The 24,369-nt window shown below is 33.8% G+C and overlaps 1 protein-coding gene across 4 annotated transcripts in view; it reads left to right on the top strand.

The window, feature by feature from the left end:
* The window catches only part of LOC115891196 (glutamyl aminopeptidase-like), a 151,159-nt gene that overhangs the window by 90,933 nt on the left and 35,857 nt on the right, over positions 1-24,369 (top strand). For all 4 annotated transcript variants that reach the window (XM_030911610.1, XM_030911607.1, XM_030911609.1 and 1 more), the window contains 7 exons: positions 11,246-11,393; positions 20,571-20,697; positions 21,185-21,319; positions 21,976-22,146; positions 23,827-23,924; positions 23,977-24,111; positions 24,210-24,344. In XM_030911610.1, coding sequence (XP_030767470.1) covers positions 11,246-11,393; positions 20,571-20,697; positions 21,185-21,319; positions 21,976-22,146; positions 23,827-23,924; positions 23,977-24,111; positions 24,210-24,344 — 949 coding nt within the window. The remainder of the gene's footprint in view (positions 1-11,245; positions 11,394-20,570; positions 20,698-21,184; positions 21,320-21,975; positions 22,147-23,826; positions 23,925-23,976; positions 24,112-24,209; positions 24,345-24,369) is intronic.

The following is a 24,369-nucleotide window of genomic DNA, read 5'->3' as shown; positions in this document are numbered from 1 at the left end:
CCTAGTTTATAGATATACTATTGTATATCTATAAACTTGGTGCTCGATGACATGACGTCTCGAGTTTAAACATTTTTAGTTTAGTATTATTTATAAATTTCTTGTAAGTCCGAAATAGAAGGTATTTCCGGAAGATGTTTTTAAGAATGAAATTGAAAGACAAGAAATGAAAAAAAAAGGAATATTTATAAATAAAAAAGCTGAAAAAATTTTTGAAAACGTAAATATTAAAATGGGGAGAAGTATAATAGTCCAGGAGGCAGTCAAATTTTTTTGTACTTATTTTCCTAGTGGGTGAATATAGGGTGGCGCCTCTCAAACGACGCGGAGGCTCCAAGGAGAACGGAAGTTCGAAATGAAATTTTGGGAACACATGTAGATTAATTGAAAACATTTTATAAAAAATACTAGTTAAAGCCTGGCGCATCCGCCACGACATCAGGGAAAAAAATACTTTTTATTTTTTTTAATTAAATGAAAAACAAAAAATCCGGCGACGACAGTTTTTAGAAGAGCCAATTAGCTCTCTTTTAGTAAAAAAAGCAACTTTCTAGAGCAAGTCGTTACTTCAGTAGAGACGACACAGATAAACTTTAGCATTTTATATATGTAGATATAGAGTTCTACAGGGTGTCTCCCAAAAAAGTTACGCATCAAAGTTGGGTTTTTGTAATGGAACACCCTATATCAGGTGCGACTCAAAAGTGGCTCACTCCTATAACTTTTTTATTTATTTAGATAAAAGATCGAGATTTGGTATGTTAGTATATGACATAAATTAGGATTGATTGGCGTGTGCAATTGTTTTCTGTCGCTTCCTGTTTCACCAGAAATGACTAGAAATTTAAATTTTTAAATGGCACCCCCGGTATATTTTTACTTTATTCGATAGAAAATGGCACTCTGAATAAAATGACATATCATATGTCAACTTTTAACATTTTCGCTTAACAAAAAATCGTATTTTAAATTTCAATCTAGAGTGCCACGACTGTGTTAACAACACACATTTTTAATCAAGGAGCCTTGAAAAAATATATTTGATCGTCTAATATTTTTCGTGCATTGTCCTGGCCGGTTGAAAGATGCATAAATCGTATTTTTAATCATATCTCAATTTTTTCAAATGGAACAAGGGTGGCTCATTAGTATATTTGGAAAAAGCATTTTTTACCAATAATTTGGTACCACACACTTTTGTATTGCGAATCAAATTATCACTATGAACCACATGTTACTCAATCTCAAATAAACCATATGCGAAAATGTCAAAAGTTTTTTGACTGTCATTTTCGATCGAATAAAGTAAAAAAATATCGAGGGTGTCATTTAAAAATCAAAAGTTGTAGTCATTTCCGGTGAAATAGGAAGTGACCAAAAACAATTTTCAATACCTACGTCAATCAATTCTAATTTATGTCATACCAAATTTCGTCTTTTTATTTAAAAAAATAAAAATTTATAGGGGTGAGCCGCTTTTGAGATGCATCCGGTATATTCATTGATTTTCGGATTCAAGGAAAAAATAAAGGTGGGAAAGAAGCATATGCTTAAATTGTAAGGATTTTGACATATTTCACATTTTGTGAAAATGTAGAATAAATTATAACATCTCTACCTAAATTGTAATTTACCCTGTATGGCCTGATACGTAATTACAATAACCATTGTATGTTAAACCAAATTAAAATTTATCCCGAAAGGTTATTCAGAGTGAGACAAAATTAATACTGAACATTGGCCACTTGCAAGTTACTTTTTTATTTTGAATGTAACACCCAGTATATTATACCGGTATTCAATGGAGAATTCATATATATTTAAAATACTATTAAAATTGCCTACCTCTCGAACAAAGATTTTCTTAGATATTTTTATTTTTGTGATTTTGCCTCAGTAGATCTTTATTATTTGATAAAATCTTGGTGGCTGTGACCTTTTGATAATTTAACAAAAATTAAATGATGTAGGGTAAAATACTCAACGGTACTAAAAAGATACACGTTTAAAACATATTTTAACTATTACAGACTAGATATAAGCGTATAATTATGACACAAAAATTAGCTAGATAAAATAACTGCCCAATATGTTTCCTTTCCTGTTTGGTTTGGTTAGGCAACATAAAAACCTGCATAAAATAATTCTCTTTTCAAAAGACCTTTTCATGTTAAAAGGGTTAAAAGCAGTCACAATCACAGTCATTTCTTTCATGTTGTCGACCATAGTTGGTCGAGTTTTGTAAGAACTCTATAACATACCCCAAGAAAAAAAAATCAAGACTAGATAAATTAGGAACATTTAATTATTCTATTAAATGGTGAATGCACACTGCAGTCACTAACTAATAGAATAATATCAATTCTCTCTGATGTAGGATAAGTTTCCTTCTATTTTTGTTTTCCTTGAATTTTCCTAGTTTTCTTTTCCACCGAGATTTTATCAAATAATAAAAATCTCATTATCATCATCATCATCATTTAGCTTATTCCGTCCACTGCTGAACAAAAGCCTCCCTCAACTCTAGCGATTTCTTTCTATTTTGTGCCACTTGAATCCAGTTTTCAGCCACTCTTTTAATATCATTTGTCCATCGACTAGGTAGTCGTCCTCTGCTTCTATAGGCCTCGTGTCTTGGTCTTCATTTCACAAGTCTCTTTGTCCTGCCCAATTCCATTTAAGATTTAAGACAGATATTACCGCATTCCTTACTCCTGTTCGATTTCATATGGTTTGATTGGATATTTGATCCTTAAGTGTAACTCCCAACAATGGATCTTTCCATTTTCCGTTGCATGACCTGTACTCTATGTATGCTTTTTGTCAAAGTAAGTAATAAAGATCTACTGACACTAAATCATAAAAATGAAAATATCTAAGAAAGTCTTTGTTTGAGGGATAGGCAAGGAGTGTTTTATTTAAAATAAAATAGTAATTTGCTTTTAAAGGTGACCAATGTTCAGTATTTTTTTTGTCTCACCTTGTATCACTTTTTGGTCCAAGTTATATTTTGATTTAAAGTACAATCGTCATTTTAACTAAATATTAATAACCGAGTAAATTCGAATTTAGGTAGTTTTTATTGAAATTTAAAAATTGTTCTTCATTTTTAGAAAATGTTAAATATGTCAAAAACCATTTTAGTCATATATTTCTCTAATAAAATTCACGTTTATTTTTCTTCTAGAATCCGAAAATCAATTAATATATAGGGTGTTCCATAACACAAAAAAACAACTTTCATCAACTTTTTTTGGGGGACACCCTGTAAAACTCTCTATATTTTTAGAAAATGCCCTAAAATTAACCTACATATGCAAACTCATTTCAATGCAATCCGTCTTTCCCCTTGGAGCCTCTGCGTCGTATGAGAGACGTCATCATGTATATAATAGTTTGTTCGGATGGTTTGAATTAAATTGTTGTTTAGCTAAAATTTTCGAATGGGTTTTCGAAATAAAAACAATACAAGTCCACCTATTTTTCATAAATCCAGTCATATATTTAAATCTTTATTTAATGAAAATATTATTTGAGAGTGGCAAGGTACCTTGTGGCAATACAGATACATTTTTTTAACCAAAGTTGTTTTAGTAAGTAAGAAATAGAATGACAACACCGCATTAAATAAAAATACTGTACTATATGCAGAATTTTATGCTGAATACAATTATGCACAGAAAAATGGAGGTGCAATTAAAAAAAATAAAACTTTATTATAACTTTTTTGACATCCTAGATTAGGTTAGGTTAGGTTGCTGGATCATGTTTGATCCCTCACTCGGAGGTCTTGGACCCATTGCGATACCTCTGTATTATTGTACCAAACCTTCCTCTCATTCTTTTTTGCGTTAAAGCACTTCCAGTTCTTTGCAAAGTTCCCGATGTGGCTGATGTTGACTTCTGCTGCTTCCTCTAGTACTTTAATCCATCCAAAAAACCTTCCCTTAAATTTTAAAGCGTCGGTATTTCAGTGCTGGACAGTGGCACAACAGGTGCTCTATAGTTTCTTCTTCCTCTCCGCATTCTCTGCAGTAGTCGTTGTTGGAAACCTTCTATCTCACGTGTTTTCTATCTCACGGTAGTTTCCAGTGATGACACCTACAATATGCGTACTAGGTTCTTGTTGTACTCTAGCAGTTGTTTTATCTTTTTGTGATCTACCACTGGCCACAGTCTTCGAGCTGTCGCGCAGTCCTAACGGTGTTGCCACCTCTCTTGCTGCTTGGCATTGATGGTAGTTCCTATAATTTCCTTTATCGTTACAAGTGGTGGGCCTCTTCCTTGGTTCCCTCTTTGGCGAGTCTGTCTGCTTCTTGGTTGCCCACCACATTGCTGTGGCCTGTCACCCAGGACAGAGTACATTAACGCAGCCAGAACAGTGTCTGGGCAGTTCATCACAGTTTTCGGTCTCACTGATTGATGCTTCCTAAAGCGCCCAAGCTGTATATCACATGTCCTATTGGCCTATCAGCGATTTTTCCTCCTATACAACTGGCCGCTTCCTTTATAGCGTAAACCTCTGCTTGTAGAACATTACAGCCATCCGATAGCCTTAAATGCGGGCGGCCACTGCAAGCGAAACTAAACTAAGCCAAGCGAAGATAAGTTTTGTAAAAATCAGCTCCCATACTTTTAAATGCAACAACGGTCACTTGAGCGGAACTAAACGAAAATATATGAACGAAGATTCAAATCGTAGTTTATTTTCGCTTATTGTAGTTTGTGACAGGTCGCAGCGATAGTTCTATGATAGCAGAGACACAATACGAAAACGCAGCTAACTTAGCTGACTACTGAGCTAAAATCGTTCCCAGTGGCCGATGAAACTTTTTTTCGTTTAGTTACCGTTTGTTTTTATGTGCTTAGCTTAGTTTAGTTACGCTCGCAGTGGCCGCCTGCCTTAAAGATCGTCGAATGTCTAGTTTCTCCGTAGAAAAGTTACAGGTATAGGCTTCTCCCTCCTGAAGTTACGGAAGCAACTGTGTAGACTGCTATCTCTTGAATGTTCATTACTCGGTTGCTTTGCCATTCTCCTATTCTCTTGTTGGGATGCTAATCCTTATCTTTTCTCCAAAATCATATTTGGTGAGCATCCCGTCCATTTTCTGGTCTAGCAGATGTCGACTCGTGTTCGCCACGATTTTCCCTATCACTGGCAATATCATGGAGTGACTGTATAGTTTGTCTGGATCCACAGATTGAATTCCTTTAATCTTAGGGCACCCTTAGACAGATCTTTCACGAGCTATTCGATTGATTGCAAGTCTAGAATTACTTCTAGCGCAGCTTGAGTATGCTACAAAATATTTTTATGATATGCACCATTATAAACCATGTAACATCTATATAAAATTTTTATTTTTCATATATTCGATAACAACGACGATATTGGGCTTCCTCGCACTAATGAGCCACCATGTATATTTCAAAAAAAAATATTTTTTAATTCTTGGTCAGAGGTTGTGAGACTCAACCGAGACAGCTACGGATATACCCTCTCGCACTGCTACTTACCTATTAACTATAGCGTTGTTCACTCGCACTCATGAATAACATTCTCTGACCTGGCATGGCGGGTCGAAAATCCCACCAAAAAGGATCTGGCCTTTTTAAACTACTAATTTTTAGTAACAAAGATTGTTCTGTTAAAATTCCAAAGTGCCCCAAGTATATTTTTTTGCAATACCTGGTTGGGTTTTAAAATCGATAAAATCATGGTACAAAGAATACAAGGTATGATCGATAGCGGCTCCAATTTCGTTCAGTTCGCGCATACCACCTGTGACGTCACTAGGAAAACAATGAATAAATAAAAAATAAAGAAAGTTGACAGGAGATCTGTATTTTTTGGGGTTATGGTTAAGAATTGTTTATTTTTAAGACTTTTTAGTTCGTTTAATTTAATAATTTCTAAAACCAGCAGTTCCAAAAATATATTTAAAAATAATAATTATCTATTAACATGGATTTGGACGATAATAGGTAAGAATACTAAATTTATTTCTATATTCGGTATAAAATTGTTTATTAGGTTTTTAGTTTGCGATGTTTATGGTAAAGAATTTTCATGTTCATTGCCTCTGAATTCACATGAGGACAGAGATGAGGATATCTATGGAAAAGTAACCACAAGAGGAATTGTTACATCATTTAAAAAATGTTGGAAAGTTTATTGTTTCCCATCGAACAGTAGAAAATGCCAATGCAGATGAATGTATTGTAATTGTGATAGAAGTAATTCCAAGGGTGAAGTTTATTATAATTAGTGGAAGGTGAAGTTTATTATAATTAGTGACCTGTGCTTCTTTTTATATGTAGATGTTTCAGGTTTTGAGAATAAATCGGTTGAACGAAACCCAAAATTTAGAGGAAGGTGCCCATCAAGGATTATATAGCTCAAATTTCCTTTAATGGTAGGCAATTATTCAATGCAAATTAACTTTTTAAGTGACTGAAATATTAAATAGTTTACAATATGGTATATCACTAAAAATATATTTTACTTTTAGGTACAATTAGGGCCCGATACATTTCAAAAAGTAGAATATTATTTTATATTAAATGAGGTATTGTACCAACAATCAATTTATATTAATACCGGAGATTAAAAAATCACAGAATAAATAGCTCTTTTTTTATCCTACAAAAATAAACTATAGAATACAACAGTATTTAAAAAAATAAATAAAAAGTTATGTCCCGACCGAGATTCGAACTCCGGTCTCTCGCTTCCTAGCCCGACTCCTTATGCACTGCTCCACAGTAACTTGCTTAGCGATAGTTCAATGACGGTATATAAACAAAAAAACAAGTTTATAACAATATCTTGACGATTTGAACTGGCGCGCGAGGCGTGCTGACCAATAGCGCCTGTCATCACCTGTGACGTAGCAACCAACCTGCGCAATATCATACCTTGTATTCTTTGTACCATGGCCTGTTATCACCCATGGTACAAAGAATACAAGGTATGATCGATAGCGGCTCCAATTTCGTTCAGTTCGCGCATACCACCTGTGACGTCACTAGGAAAATAATGAATAAATAAAAAATAAAGAAAGTTGACAGGAGATCTGCATTTTTTGGGGTTATGGTTAAGAATTGTTTATTTTTTTTTAGTTCGTTTAATTTAATAATTACTAAAACCAGCAGTTCCAAAAATATATTTAAAAATAATAATTATCTATTAACATGGATTTGGACGATAGGTAAGAATACTAAATTTATTTCTATATTCGGTATAAAATTGTTTATTAGGTTTTTAGTTTGCGATGTTTATGGTAAATAATTTTCATTTTCATTGCCTCTGAATTCACATGAGGACAGAGTTGAGGATATCTATGGAAAAGTAACCACAAGAGAAATTGTTACATCATTTAAAAAATGTTGGGAAGTTTATTGTTTCCCATCGAAAAGTAGAAAATGCCAATGCAGATGAACGTATTGTAATTGTGATAGAAGTAATTCTAAGGGTGAAGTTTATTATAATTAGTGGAAGTAATACCAAGGGTGAAGTTTATTATAATTAGTGACCTGTGCTTCTTTTTATATGTAGATGTTTCTGGTTTTGAGAATAAATCGGTTGAACGACACCCAAAATTTAAAGGAAGTATTTGCATACCCAGAATATGCCCATCAAGGATTATATAGCTCAAATTTCCTTTAATGGTAGGCAATTATTCAATGCAAATTAACTTTTTAAGTGACTGAAATATTAAATAGTTTACAATATGGTATATCACTAAAAATATATTTTACTTTTAGGTACAATTAGGGCCCGATACATTTCAAAAAGTAGAATATTATTTTATATTAAATGAGGTATTGTACCAACAATCAATTTATATTAATACCGGAGATTAAAAAATCACAGAATAAATAGTTCTTTTTTTATCCTACAAAAATAAACTATAGAATACAACAGTATTTAAAAAAATAAATAAAAAGTTATGTCCCGACCGAGATTCGAACTCCGGTCTCTCGCTTCCTAGCCCGACTCCTTATGCACTGCTCCACAGTAACTTGCTTAGCGATAATTCAATGACGGTATATAAACAAAAAAACAGGTTTATAACAATATCTTGACGATTTGAACTGGCGCGCGGAGCGTGCTGACCAATAGCGCCTGTTATCACCTGTGACGTAGCGACCAACCTGTGCAATATCATACCTTGTATTCTTTGTACCATGGTTATCACCTGTGACGTAGCAACCAACCTGCGCACCTTGTTTTCTTTGTACCATGCGATAAAATAAACTTGCTTTGGTATTTTTTAAGCGCCTCAAGAATATTTTGTTAAAACAATCTTTATTTCGAAAATTTGTAGGTCGGTAAACATTTCAAACAACGTTTCAGCCAAGGGTTGGATTTGTATTTAGCTGTCATAAAAGAAGTATTTGATGTTTCCAAACTGCCTGAAAAAATTGTCAGTCAGTTCCCCCTGCTTAACTATAACATACTGCACAAATTAATATAAGATTTTTTTATTTTACGAAAAATGTCTCTATTAAATAATAAAATAAGCGCTGAGCTTGGTTCTGTATTACAATTTCATTGGAAATGCTCTAGTTGCAGGTTCAACTGCTTGGACTTAGCTGGCTGAAGTTACGGAAGCATCTGTGTTGTTACAGAAGCATCTGACTGATATCTGTTGAGTGTTCATTAATCCGTTGCTTTCCCATTCTTCTCTTGTCGGGATGCGAATCCTTATCTTTTCTTCAAAATCATATTTGGTGAACATATAGTCCGTTTTCTGGTCTAGGAGATGTGGACTCGTGTTCGCCATGATTTTTCCTATCACTGGCAATATCCTCGAGTGACCGTAGTTGGTCTGGTTCCACAAATTGGATTGCCTTAATCTTAGGACACCCTTAGTCGCCAGATCCTTCACAAGCCAGTCGATTGATTGCTGAAGTCAGTTAAATCACTTAGACTTTGCGAGCCAAGTTTGAGTTTGAATGATTGCCAACTTATATAAGATACATATATAATGAACAAATACAATAATATTATCTGTTGAATGTTGAACTTAACTAAAATAAAAAAGTTTAAAAAGTAATATTTTTTTCGACTAAAAATATGCCAAGAGTCGATAAAAGTGAGTTTAGGTACAAGAGAAATGAATTACTACAGAATCAACTACTAAACTGACTTATTCTTAAGAGCAACAGTGGATATTTTTATTATTCCAATAATACATCGCTTTAGAGGTTTATTTTTCAAATCTAAATCTCGTGTTCTCCTTAAATGATGAATGATAAATAAAACACTATGATATCATTAAATTTTTCAGGGACTATGGTTTCATCCGAGCTTGAGCTTTGCAGCTTATTATCTAGCAAGCATACAGAAGCATACCGGGTGCGTCTCTTCTGTTTCTTCCCTTATCATTTGCCACCTAGGGCAGAGAAATATTGTATGACCCGGGCTGTCCACAGTATTACAGTAAGTGCAAGTGTCGCTGTCCCTTTTGCCGATTCTTTTTAGGTAGGTGCCAAAAACCCCGTGTCCGGTAATGGCTTGTGTCACAAAATGGTCTATATTAATTGCCTTGCAGTTTACCCAGAACGTTACATCTAAAATAAACGTTTTAGCCCATCCTTGATATTGCGACCACGCATCCTGCCATTTGTCCAGTATAATATTTCTGGCCGCAAATCTGAATTGGTCTCCATGTTTATACACTAGACTTCTTTGTTATATTTGGAGCTTTATCGGTGGGATACCGGCTAGGACCAGGATGGCCTTAGTTGGAGATGTTCTATATGCCGATGTTACTCTCAGCGCTATTTTACTATTTATGGAGTCTAATATATTTTCGTAGAGTTTGTATTTTAGGGCTCTCTCCCATATGGGAGACGCATACAGAATCGTGGAAGACACCACCGAGGCCAATGTCCTCCTCTTTTCTGCCACCGGTCCCTTCAGATTAGGCATAACTCTGGATAACTGCTTTATGATTGCCTCTGTTTTTTCCTGAAGTTTTCGAATATGGGTGGTCATCCGAGCGTCTTTATCTAGCCAAACTCCCATGTATTTTACAGCACTTGTGCTTTTAATGTTGGTATTGCACCAGCTAAATTCTACCTCCTTCATCTTCTGTCTTCCCGCCAAAATGACCATTTCAGTCTTATTGGTAGCTAACTCTATGCCCATCTTATCCAGCTTATTTTTAATAGTGTTCAAATAAACCATATGCGAAAATATCAAAAGTTGACATATGATGACTATGAGTTGTCATTTTATTCAAAGTGTAATTTTCTATCGAATAAAGTAAAAAAAATACAGAGGGTGCCATTTAAAAATCAAAATTTGTAGTAATTTCCGGTGAGACCGGAAGTGACCGAAAACAATTAAATATGTCAATCAATCCTAATTTATGTCATATACTAAAATACCGAATCTCGTTGTTTTATCTGAAAAAATAAAAAAGTTATAGGGGGTGAGCCACTTTTGAGACGCACCCGGTAGAATGCACTACAAAGTACACTGTGAATCTGTCGAATCATTGACCTCGGCTTTGGCTTCAGCCATCTTCGGCACAAAGCACTTTCGACAATATTTTCGGCTTCAGACAAAAATCAGCCGATGGTTTGGGCAAAACCGAACATTTCTGTTATCGTGTCGCTAGAAAACACGAATATGTCCAAACGCATGTGAATTGTATGGATATTTAACTACGAATATTAAATTTATTTTCGTCGAAGACTATAAATACCATACGATCGAAAAAATTGCTGTTATTTTTTATGTAAAATTATATAGTGAATATCGTCGATCGTCATTCGTGGACCAACTTGACGCCGTTTTTTCGATCATATCGTTTATGTTAACTCTTGATTACTGATTACACAAATCTTAAAGTTTCCTTTAATTATATGATTTAATTATTGTTTTAAAGAAAATATTCAAATTACATTATGTAAAATGGTTTCTGAAGTATCCAATTTTTTTAATACTTTTCCATTAGTATGTACTAATCATAATCAGGGGGACACAATGGATCTGTAAGGTCGAAGTGATTAACCCCCCTCCCACTCATTCTCATTCATGTACTAATCATGGATATTTGTTGGTAATATTCTTCTTTGAAGATGTTCGATTTATTTAATTAAATGACATATTAGAACAAACAAATCTACTTAAATAATTATTTTCAGTTCTTATAGCATGTCTGAATATACGGTAGAATAAAACTCAAAACAACTTATGTTTTCATTTGCCTGTTTTTACCTGTTTCAGAACGATTGCCACGTCAAAATTTGAACCCACATATGCTAGACAAGCTTTTCCGTGTTTTGATGAACCAAACATGAAAGCAAAATATATTGTTCATCTTTTAAAGCCAAAACAGTCCAATTATATAGCTTTGTCAAATTACCCAGTTTCGGTAAGTCTTGAAATTTATTTGCCTTTTAAAATATATTTAATATTTCTGTTTCTTTCAGAGGTGAAATGCACTGACGACCAGGTCGCAGCGACCAGTCAAAGGCCAGGCTTGGTTGTGGACGGTAGTATGCGTTGTATCATTTGATTTAATGACCTGGCCGATGGCTGGTCGCAGCAACCTTGTCGTCAGTGCGTTTGACCTCTCTAATCATACGTGTGACTTAAATAGTATATTTAAGATAATATTATAGTTAAAAACAAAGTGTGAAACAAAGAAGAATTGGACGATTATATTTAACCGAGGGGTATTTCGCAGGGGAATTTTGGTGTTCAACCTCTAGGAATTAGTGGGGAATTAGTAGGGAATTAGAGGAATTAGTGGGGAATTAGTAGGGAATTAGAGGAATTAGTGGGGAATTAGTGAGGAATTAGTGGGGAATTAGAGTAATTTAGTGAGGAATTAGAGGAATTTAGTGGGGAATTTGTTCACTTATAGATGATAGTAACTGCATCGATTCAAATACCTCATTGAAAAAATTACACAAAATCGATATCCAGAATGAGAATAATGTTCTATCTAAATGGAATAGAAGAAATCTCAAAGGTGTGATAGGGAGAGACGAGCTAGAGAAAAACTGGTAGATGACAAAAGTTTAATCACGGATTACTTTTTCATCGCTGAAAAACTGAGCGAAATAGTCATTAAAAACAGTGAACTAGCGAAGTAACTTTTGGAGAATATAAGTGAATTAGAAACAGACCAAAAGACTGATATACCGCGACTTCTCAAAATATTGCAAGATGTATCACTCAAAAATTCTACTTGCTCAAACAATCAAAATATGTACGATGATGCTACAAAAAAATTTGCGGTGTATCTCTTTTATATTAGAGGCAGGTTACTTTACGAAACACTACAATCAAATTTGAAATATAGCTTGCCCTCAATTTCTACGCTAAATAGATTCGTGGACGCTAAAATCGACACCCTACAAGAAGGTGAATTAAATTTCAAAGGCCCCTCGTCTTTTAAGAGCTATGCGTTTAAATACTGATTTGGTATCTCCTTTAGCAGAAAAAACATATTCCACACACAAGCTGCAGAGCCACTACATTCTTCGTCAGTTCCAGACTGGAAGTGGTATCAGTGTAGCAAAGTAAAGGTAGTGTGGCGTATCTTAAACTTATGAATTACGTTAAATCGTCGTTCCTCGATTCCAGCACTGTTTTGCTTCGGCTATATCGCATCTGGTATGTAGTATTCTTTACTAGAATCTGGAGAGCTTGAATTAAAGAAAAAAAAGAATACAAAACATCGAAAATTTTTGACCAGTAATTGTTACCTTTGCATCGAGATGAATGTCCACGCTTTAATTAAACTGATATCGAAGAATAAAAACTCCGAGTTAAGACCAGAAATGTTAAGCATCGGCATTCTTGGTAGCCAAGCCTGTGAATCCTTATTTCGTTCTGCAAGTTCCATGACCTCTACTTATTCAACAGTAATCAATTTTAGTATAAAGGATATGCTGAACCTAATTGAAAGAATTAGCACAATAAATGATACCATAAATGATCTAAGGGGAACTTTTGCATTTCCAAGAGAAGACAATAGATTGAAAAACAGACTGAAGGAAGAAAAATTACCACTGGACGAGGAAGTCCTCAATTTGTATATCAAAACTACAGTTGAAGAAGCGCTCCAAATGGTCGTAGAAGATATGAATCGTTTTGGAAATATATGTAGATACCATTATTTACAAGACTGAAGAAAAACGGACAGAAAGGACAAAATAAAAAAACGGACGAAGATATTGACGAAGATGATGTTGAACTCAACGAAAACTCCGAGGAAAATGAAATTGACCAAGATGTAGCAAATTGTGTCAATAATGAAGATTGTATAATTATGGACAAGGTTGCGGACTTAAGTTCCATAAGTTTAAAAGATTTTTCCCAAAAAGTACATGGCATATCGGAAAAATCACCGTATATACAACTCACTCTTGGCAAGAAATCTTCGATTATTAAAAAGTCATCGTACTGCTGGCTTTTATAACAGTCTAACGGTAGAGTGAGTACTGACCGACTGAAAAGATTCATAGGAAGTGCAAGCAAAACACAGAAAAAAACAGCTTCTAAGAAGTCCCAGTTGCCCTTGGCAATGAAAAAATCTAAACAGAAGTTACCTATGGATCAAACTGATAGCACGAGCACTGACTCCTCAACTGATTCGGACTGATGGAACTCGACGACTCCGGTGATTCGGAAGAGTTTTCAGAGAAAATGCTTCCCTCCAATTTATCGGAGGCTGACGGACTCGATATACACTTAGAAATCTATTACGCGGTTTTCTATGACCAGTCGTGGTTTATTGGTCGAATTATTGAAGATAGAAATGCAAATTATAAATTCAGATTTCTGAAAGCAGAGCTCGACAGTTTAAAGGTCGATTCTCACTATACCTTCCATATATACGGAAGGGAGCTGCTTCCGTTAACATAAAATATTATATCATGTAAATGAATAGGACAGTGCACACTATCCGTTCCGTTTCCCTGCCGTTCCATTTCCTTTCCTACCATAATTTTTTTTGTCGGACGAACTGAAGCGTATCGGAAACGGCGTTGTCAAGTTCTTACATGTGTACCAGCTCTGTTAAAATGTTGCTGATATTTATTAATTTTTTCACCTCTTAATTAAATCTATTACCTTTTTCAAAAGATACAAGTTTTTAAAATAAAACTTTCGTGATGATATAATTTGTATAATAAAAAGTATGGAACTGATACGGAACGGAATCTTTCGTATAGCGTCCATACAATAAAAAATACGGAACGGATATGGAATTGAAACGGAAGGTATAGTGAGAATCAACCTTTATTTGGCAAAAGAAGGAAGATACCGATATCGTTCATAAAGAATTTATTCTTTGCGGTCCTATAAATTTGATTGGTGATGGCCCATTCCAGTTGAAGCGGACAGATCAAATTAATATCAGGAGAAGATATGAAGGATTTAAAAAACAATAACCGCTTATTTTTGTTCGATAATATCATAATATTCCACGAGAAGTGTGTTCAGTTTTTTTAACTTTTTATGTTTTTGATAAAAAAAATATGGTGTTTTGTTTAGAGTTTTTTATTCCAAAACCGAGGGTTATATCTACAGCAAACTCTATAGACATTTGTTGAATAACTTACCCTCATGTGTGGCCTAGTTTACGTAAGTTTTTCGGTGAGGAAATTAGTAATAGTAGGGGAAAATAAAAACACTAAATCACCACAATACACCAAAACACTTTTACTTTTACACTGGACGCGCGTTTCGCTAACCATGTTAGCATCATCAGCAGATGATTATAAACTAAAGTACAATCTACAAGTTGAGCGTTTATATACTCGCCCAGTGGGCACCAGTGGGCGTGGCAAAAACTAGCCAACCGAGTCAGAGCCAACTGAGCGTAACAGTTAGATTTCCGCCACTAGAGTAGTAGGAACAAAGAGCTTGAAGAGGAATTGGACCGTTGTCTCTGTTCATACTATCTTTACATTTATTAATTCTGATGCTTTCATATGCATCTAATTGCCTGTAATTTGAGACTTGTTTAATTAATTTTAAATTATTAAGATCTATACAATGTTCTTTATCAACAATATGTTCGGCAACGCAAGATTTATCCGGTCTACCATATCTTATCTGAGCTAAATGTTCTTTAAATCTAGTTAATATTGATCTTCTAGTTTGCCCAACATATTTCTGATTACAATCTTTACAGAAATTTCATAAATACCCGACCTTTCCAGTGGAGATGTTTTATCCTTTGGATTACCTAATAATTGTTGTAATTTATTATTAGCACTATACACAAGTTTATAATTGACATTCTTAAAAATTCCTTTTAGACCACGGGTTAACTCTCTATCAAACGGTATCGAAAAATATTTAGACGTATCTTTCTCCACTCGTCGAATTTTCAGAAATCATTAACCTATACCTACGTTTTCTAATTAATTTATCAACTAGTGAAGGAGAATATCCATTACACTCAGCTACATTCCTAATGTAATCTCTTTCTCTTTCATATCTTTCGTTGGAAAGTGGGAAACTAAGTAATCTATGAACTAAGAAATTTAAACTAGCCATTTTATGTTCAACACTATGATGTGTTTCATTAGGAATATATCTGCGTGTGGTCGTATTTTTTCTATAGATATCAAATTCCAGGCAATTATTAGCATTTCTAATAACTAATACATCTAGAAATGGTAATCTGTCGTTGTTCTCAATTTCATGAGTAAATTTAATGGAAGGAAAACGATTATTTAACTTAGAAATAAAATTATCTATGGTGTCTGAATGTGTGTCCAAAAACAGCAAAATATCATCCACATACCTAAACCAAACTCTTGGAAAATACTCAAACTGATTCTTAGCCTCCACTTCAAACCTGCTCATGAATAAATTAGCCAAAAATGGAGACAATGGATTACCCATTGCTGTACCTTCCCGCTGTTCAAAAAAGTTGTTATTAAATTGAAAACAATTTTGTTTCATACATAACGATGTAAGCTCAATATATTCAGTCACAGTTTTGTTATCAGGGACCATTTGCGTTCAGTAATTCCTTCAAGTAGCCTAAAGTATGTGGAATTGGAACACTTGGGAACAACGAAGATACATCAAAAGGAGACCAAGATTTCACCTTCATGCAATGTTATATCTTTAATTTTGTTAATGAATTCAATATTATTTTTTAACTGCGAAAGAAGGTTCCTGATCAGGTAAATTTTCAAACTCCCTTGATAACCATTTTGCCAAGTTATAAGTCGGAGAACCTACAGCCGATACAATTGGGCGCATAGACTTGTCCGGTTTATGAATTTTGGCAAAGCATACAATTTTGGTAATGAGGGATTGGATACTTGCAATTTCCTCTTTAAAGAAAAGACCAATAAAGGGTGTTACATTCTTTTAGAGTTTTTTAACGTCTGCTACCATCTTAGACAAAGGATTCTTTTTTGCAAATTTATGTAGGGGCCATTATCGATTAAGTTGTTAACCTTATCGTAATAGTCTTTTTATCTAATATAACAACCTTATTTCCCTTAAGGTAGAAACAATCTTTGTTACGCAAACTTTTGACAGTATTGTGATCCTTGTTAGATTTTAATGATTTACTTGAAACGATATTTTTTGATAACTGATTTCTACAAGCCTCTCTTGCAAATACTTTAGAAGCCTCGGGCAAGTGCTGAATAGCAGTTTCAACACCAACGACGATTTCCTCCAAAGCGCTACCAGAGTTGGGCAATGTAAACTTTAAACCTTTGTTTAATAAACTGAGCTCTTGTTTTGAATAGTAAGTTTAAAAAATTAAAAAACTCTAAAAACAAACATGTTTTCCAAAGAGACATAAACATAGTAGAGAATCTTTCTTCGCAGACTTTTGATAAACAAGAGCTCAGTTTATTAAACAAAGGTTTAAAGTTTGCATTGCCCAACTCTGGTAGCGCTTTGGAGGAAATCGTCGTTGGTGTTGAAACTGCTATTCAGCACTTGCCCGAGGCTTCTAAAGTATTTGCAAGAGAGGCTTGTAGAAATCAGTTATCAAAAAATATTGTTTCAAGTAATTCATTAAAATCTAACAAAGAGCACAATATTGTCAAGAGTTTGCGTAACAAAGATTGTTTCTATCTAAAAGCTGATAAGGGAAATAAGGTTGTTATATTAGATAAAAAAGACTATTATGATAAGGTTAACAACTTAATCGATAATGGCCCCTACATAAATTTGAAAAAGAATCCCTTGTCTAAGATGGTAGCAGACGTTAAAAAAACTCTAAAAGAATGTAACACCCTTATTGATCTTTCTTTAAAGAGGAAATTGCAAGTATCCAATCCCTCATTACCAAAATTGTATGCTTTGCCAAAAATTCATAAGCCGGACAAGTCTATGCGCCCAATTGTTTCGGCTGTAGGTTCTCCGACTTATAATTTGGCAAAATGGTTATCAAGGGAGTTCGAAAATTTACCTGATCATGAACCTTCTTTCTCAGTTAAAAATAATATTGAATTCATTAACAAAATTAAAGATATAACATTGCATGAAGGTGAAATTTTGGTCTCCTTTGATGTATCTTCGTTGTTCCCAAGTGTTCCAATTCCACATACTTTAGGCTACTTGAAGGAATTACTGAACGCAAATGGTCTCGACAACAAAACTGTGACTGAATATATTGAGCTTACATCGTTATGTATGAAACAAAATTGTTTTCAATTTAATAACAACTTTTTTGAACAGCGGGAAGGTACAGCAATGGGTAATCCATTGTCTCCATTTTTGGCTAATTTATTCATGAGCAGGTTTGAAGTGGAGGCTAAGAATCAGTTTGAGTATTTTCCAAGAGTTTGGTTTAGGTATGTGGATGATATTTTTGCTGTTTTTGACACACATTCAGACACCATAGATAATTTTATTTCTAAGTTAATAATCGTTTTCCTTCCATTAAATTTACGCATGAAATTGAGAACAACGACAGATTACCATTTCTAGATGTATGAGTTATTAGAAATATTAATAATTGCCTGGAATTTAATATCTATAGGAAAAATACGACCACACGCAGATATATTCCTAATGAATCACATCATAGTGTTGAACATAAAATGGCTAGTTTAAATTTCCTAGTTCATAGATAACTTAGTTTCCCACTTTCCAAAGAAAGATATGAAATAGAAAGAGATTACATTAGGAATGTAGCTGAGTGTAATGGATATTCTCCTTCACTAGTTGATAAATTAATTAGAAAACGTAGGTATAGGTTAATGATTTCTGAAAATTCGACTTTTCAAGTGGAGAAAGACACGTCTAAATATTTTTCGATGCCGTTTGATAGAGAGTTATCCCGTGGTCTAAAAGGAATTTTGAAGAATGTAAATTATAAACTTGTGTATAGTGCTAATAATAAATTACAACAATTATTAGGTAATCCAAAGGATAAAACACCTCCACTGGAAAGGTCGGGTATTTATGAAATTTCTTGTAAAGATTGTAATCAGAAATATGTTGGGCAAACTAGAAAATCAATATTAACTAGATTTAAAGAACATTTAGCTCAGATAAGATATGGTAAACCGGATAAATCTTGCGTTGCCGAACATATTGTTCATAAAGAACATTGTATAGATCTTAATAATTTAAAATTAATTAAACAAGTCTCAAATTACAGGCAATTAGATGCATATGAAAGCATCAGAATTAATAAATGTAAAGATAGTATGAACAGAGACAACGGTCCAATTCCTTCAAGCTCTTTTGTTCCTACTACTCTAGTGGCGGAAATCTAACTGTTACGCTCAGTTGGCTCTGACTCGGTTGGCTAGTTTTTGCCACGCCCACTCGGTGCCCACTGGGCGAGTATATAAACGCTCAACTTGTAGATTGTACTTTAGTTTATAATCATCTGCTGATGATGCTAACATGGTTAGCGAAACGCGCGTCCAGTGTAAAAGTAAAAGTGTTTTGGTGTATTGTGGTGATTTAGTGTTTTTATTTTGCTGTTTAACACCAAAGGTTCCAACCCTCAACTGTAATAGTAGGGGAATTAGTTGGGAATTAGGGGAATTAGTTGGAGAATTATAGGAATTAGATGGGAATTAGAGGAATTAATTGGGAATTAGGGGAATTAGTTGGGGAATTAGAGGAATTAGTTGGGAATTAGTGGGGAATTAGTATAAATTTTGGGAATTAGTTAGTGTACACATTTTATCCTGCGGTTTACCCCTCGTATTTAACGATTATATGTTTTCCTTTTATTTTGGAAACTTAGATACTACATGTGTTAGAAATATCGCTCTTATGCAAGCTGGCTCGATAAATCAAATATATATATATATATATATATATATATATATATATATATATATATATATATATATATATATATATAAATATATAACTCTAAAAGTTATAATAACTATAAGAAGTAATACTTATATTAATTTTTCAAATGGGACTCGTTCATAAAATGACCTGTAGTAAATCTATCTGTTGTTACGATTATTTAAAAGTAATATAATTATGACAATTTTCTATGCATCTAGCGCTACTTCTCGTTAGCATTTATCATCATCTGTATTTTTCTATTAGAAATATCGCTAAACAATTATTTTTTTCCCAAAGCTGGCGTTTTCTCATTTCAACACGAAATGTCGCTACGCTGGCTAGCAATCCTAGGTAAACTACTTTTATCTAACTTCTAGGGCTATATTAAATCCATTACAAACATCGTTTAACCTTCTAACGACAGTGTACGGTCTTTTTAGGTCAGTGTTAATATCAGAGATATCTCCTGCTTGTGTTGTCGGCTGTACAACCAAACCATATTGTTTCGCTTAAAATCTGTTTACTTAGTTCTTTGGTCGTAGTGAGATTGACTGTAGCTATCTCACGTAAAAAATCAACGTTATACGAACTCTGTGAGATTCTTAGGACTTGTTGTAGACAACTCGTTAAAATGGGACTTGCACCTCGAAGCTTTATCAAAGAAACTAAGCGCTGCCTATTTTGCGCTAAGATCAGTTTCTAAGGAACTTAACTCATCAACCTCTAGAATGGGTATATACGTATTTTTTTTTTGAATTGATTTGTATTGTATAACATTTTTTTTTATTATTTGTATATTTGTTTTTGTGCTTTTTTATTTTGTGACCGTGAACAGGATCTAATACCTGATTAACCATTTTAATACCCATTTAATCTCATTGATACCAGAGAACTTTCAAGGATTTTTTTGTATTTGACATACTCTCCCATGTGGCCTTTTCTCGTTTCTTTCCTTCAGCCGAAATAATTCTCCAATATTTAGGTTATCTTACTGGTCTTGTCGTCATCCCTTCGCCCATCTAGTCTTCTGGTAATTTTCCAGAACATTTTTTGGACAAACATTCTCCATTCTTTTTAGTCTACCTTTATTGGTCTCAAATAACGGTATTCCTCTCAGATATCTCTAACGTGCATTGTAGCTGTTCGTTGAAGCATCAACACAATGCCCAGGTCGTTTCTTCATGGCAACAGGTTTATTTTAGCAGTTTACTTAATTACTTGTTAAAAACCTTATTATTACTTGTTAAAAACCTGATTATATATTTTTTAACAACATAATTTTTTGTTTTAGAAAACTGAGAGCTACGACGATTCAAGCGATCTAGTTACCTTTGAAGAAACAGTATCAATGTCTACTTATTTAACATGTTTTATAGTTTCAGATTTTACCTACACTAATACTACATTTGAAAATGATGGTGAGATTATAATGTTTTTACAAACTAAGCTTTTATTGAATAAGTATACCCTATCGGCAATCGAAGTCTTGGGTCGGTGTTTATATGTCTAGGATTGAATCGCTTTGTCGATCTAGTAAGTCGGAGAGAGAAAAATGCTAAGTTTTTATTACGTAACCAGTTATTCTGACGCTAAATTTCATGCGCTTGGGAAAATACCTGCTCTTCTTTCTTTATTCGGTACTGAGCGTATTGACCGTACTCTTGGTGCACACGAAAATCGGCACCCAAGGCCAAAAATGTCGATCCAGTATAATGATTTTTGATAAGATGCTTAGTTATTTTATTAGATTTATAAGACTTAATATGATAAAACTTTTTAGATTTGTAGTATATCTTGATTAATCCCTTGCAATCTTGATTGTTTACAAAACTAAAAAAATGCATATCATTTCTGTTTAAAATATTTATTGATTATTAGTTGATACTAATATTATATTTTCTTTAGGAACTTTAACACCTCTTAGGGTGTATGCTAGTCCAGGAAATATAGATAAAACGACATATGCCGGAGAGACTGCAAAAAAAGTTATTGAATATTATGTTACTTATTTTGGCATACCTTATCCACTACCAAAATTAGGTAAGTAAGTTAACGATGGTCTTTTCCTAAAATAATAAATATCGCATGGTCAAAAAAATAAAGGCGTCTAGGACGACTGGGGAAAGACAATCGATCATAATTCAAACGAAACGTGAAGTCGACATCCATGTCATATGTTACACATTATAATTTATTCAGTGTTTGGTGTGTAGTAGCAGATCATAAGTCTGCTGTTTAGATGATTAGGTACCTCAATCAGCTTAACCCTAAAAGAGTACTTTGATTATAGAATGTCAGTGTTGAATTGTACCATGTCAATCATAACGTAAACTTTTCTTCTACATCTAACTTTGAAGGTCCTACAGGCTTTAGTTAGCATAGTATATTCGGTGAAAGTATATATTGACATAAAGTAACATGATATTTTATTTCAAAGGTTTTTTTTATTCTCTGTCCTTTTTTAGGACGACCAGGTGAAGTCGTATTTTATGTTTTTAAGGAATTTTTCACGGCTTGTTACTTTTATAAATATATTTTTAGAAAGGATGCTTATCAAGATGCTATTTTATTATAGTACCTATGTTATTTTATATATCGAAACAATATGAAACTTAATGTTAGCATATTTTTTGTTTAACTCTAAAATAATAAGCATTTTAGAGTTAGCAAGCCATAACTTAAAAACAATTTTTCAGATATGGTTGCTATTCCTGATTTTGTATCTGGTGCAATGGAGCATTGGGGCTTAGTTACTTACCGAGAAACAGCATTGTTATACACCGATTCTACGCATTCCTCATCTAATAAACAAAGGGTGGCCACCGTAATAGCCCATGAACTGGCTCACAGTTGGTTTGGAAACTTAGGTAAGCAAATTCAGCGACCGCCAAAAAGTTCGCAAAATGTTTTTTATTAGGTACTAAGTTATCGAATTTAAAATAATCGAAAATGAAAAATCAAAAAATATTTTCTCCTAATAACTTAATAACAGGACCAGTCGAATTTTATTTTTACTAAAACAAAAACTACGATATTTTTATCGTCGGTGAAATGTGTCAAACAACTACAGGTTGTCGCCCACTAGACCGCGGCGCGGCGGCGGCGCTGGGAAGAGATTTTTTTCCGGCTGCGAAGGGACTGCGCCCACTATAGCGCGCTTTTGAAACGCGGAAACGCTATTTAGTTAGTCGAAGTGTTTTTTACTTACTGTAGTTTAGTTTTTAAAGCAATGAGTACAAGTACGGACGAAAGCGTATTTTTTGTGCTTTTCTAACAGAGGAAGAGGAAGAGCAGGTGAAGAAGAAAAGGAAAGTTTGGACTCATAAGATTAACAAAAAAAGAAGTTTGGAGAATTTTACCATCTTTTTCCTGATTTATTAAAAGACATGACATTTTTCAGTATTATAAAATATAAAGGAAACATTTTACGAACTCCTCAATTGAGGGTTTTAGAAGCAAAACACCGGGTATCTCTACTCATCATATTTTTTCTGAAGAGACAAATTACTAATAATGTAATAATGAATCGTTTATGAAAAAACCATAATTTTTTTATATATTTAGGTAATTAGAATAAAAAAATTGGAGATTGTCACTTTTGTCAAAAAGTGGAGATTGCCGGTTTTGCTTCTACACCACTCAATTATATTAAATCTTTGATAGAAAAACATTTTGTCCATCTGTCTCTAGTGAGGAAAGACTAAAAAAATATAATATTCCTTTATGAAAATCTGTTTGCCTAATTTACCTTTAAAAATACAATTCTATCATTGATAGGTATCACTAGTTCCTAGTCAAAAAGCCAACTGAAGAGATTCGAGATACAAAATTATTTCTGTTGTGAGTACGCACACTGCCACGCGCCGAAACGCGGGAGACGGAAAAAAGTTGCTAAAGAAGTCTTCCGACTTCTTGACGGAAATACCGCGGCGCGCTTCGTCGCTGCGCGCTCTAATGTGCGTTGCTCCATTTAAATACATGGCAAGCAGACAAAAAAGAAATTTCCACATGGCGACGCCTCGCCGACGCGCCTCGATTTAGTGTGCGACCTTATATATAACTCCATTATTCATAATTTTACAGAAGTGCAAAAAAAACTGTAAAAAATATGTACACATGTAGCAAGTATATTCATGCGTTAATATAATAAAGAGATAACAATAATATTTGTTGGGGAACTCGTTGTGGAACAATAAAACTCAATATTTTGTTAAAAATTTAACGTAGAAATTTTGTATTAAACGTATGACTTACGTATGAAAATTATTTAATTAATGTAAAAAATGGAGTTAGCAGGTTAGCACGTTTCACTGACGCTAAGAAGGAAAGTTGGTAGTTAGAAGTGTTCCGCATATTGAGCGCCCTATTTAAACTGGGATTCGACATCCTTGACGTGTTTTTCCCCGCCAAAAACAAATGAAGACTAAGATTCTTGTGACTGGATCGCATCGTTTAAGTAGATCTGCACATTTTGTATTTAAGACGATTTACCCATTTAAATGCTACAATAATATCTAATTATTAATTTGTTGTTTTTATTTGTGTAGTTACAATGGATTGGTGGAATGATCTGTGGTTAAACGAGGGGTTTGCAAGTTATATAGAGTTTAAGGGGACAGACGCTGCCGAGCCTACATGGAATATGGTACAGTTTTAATATCTCGGCAACCATAAAATATAATTTTTATTTTTTTTAGATGTCTCAATTTCAAACTTCTGATCTGCATCCAGTTTTGTCATTAGATGCAACTTTATCTTCTCATGCAATAGTAGTAACTGTGACCACACCAGATGAAATTACCTCTATTTTTGATACTATTTCATATAATAAGGTATTTTGCGTATTATTCATGTTGATATCTCATTAAGTTGCATTATATTTCATATTACTAGAAAGAAGGATAGCCGATTATGATGTATTTTATTTTAGGGTGCTTCTATACTTCGTATGTTAGAAGATACAGTAGGCGAAACAAATTTTCAGAAGGGCGTGAAAAGTTACTTAGAGAAATATGCTTATGGTAATGCAGTTACAAAACATTTTTTGGATGAAATTCAATCCGTGGTATAATAAAATATAGTACACGGAT

Source organism: Sitophilus oryzae, unplaced genomic scaffold (assembly GCF_002938485.1).
Source record: "Sitophilus oryzae breed Bouriz unplaced genomic scaffold, Soryzae_2.0 scaffold_980_pilon_pilon, whole genome shotgun sequence".
NCBI classification, from domain to species: Eukaryota; Metazoa; Arthropoda; class Insecta; order Coleoptera; family Curculionidae; genus Sitophilus; species Sitophilus oryzae.
The sequence above is the reverse complement of the archived record's forward strand: the minus strand, read 5'-3'. Positions and strand labels throughout refer to the sequence as shown.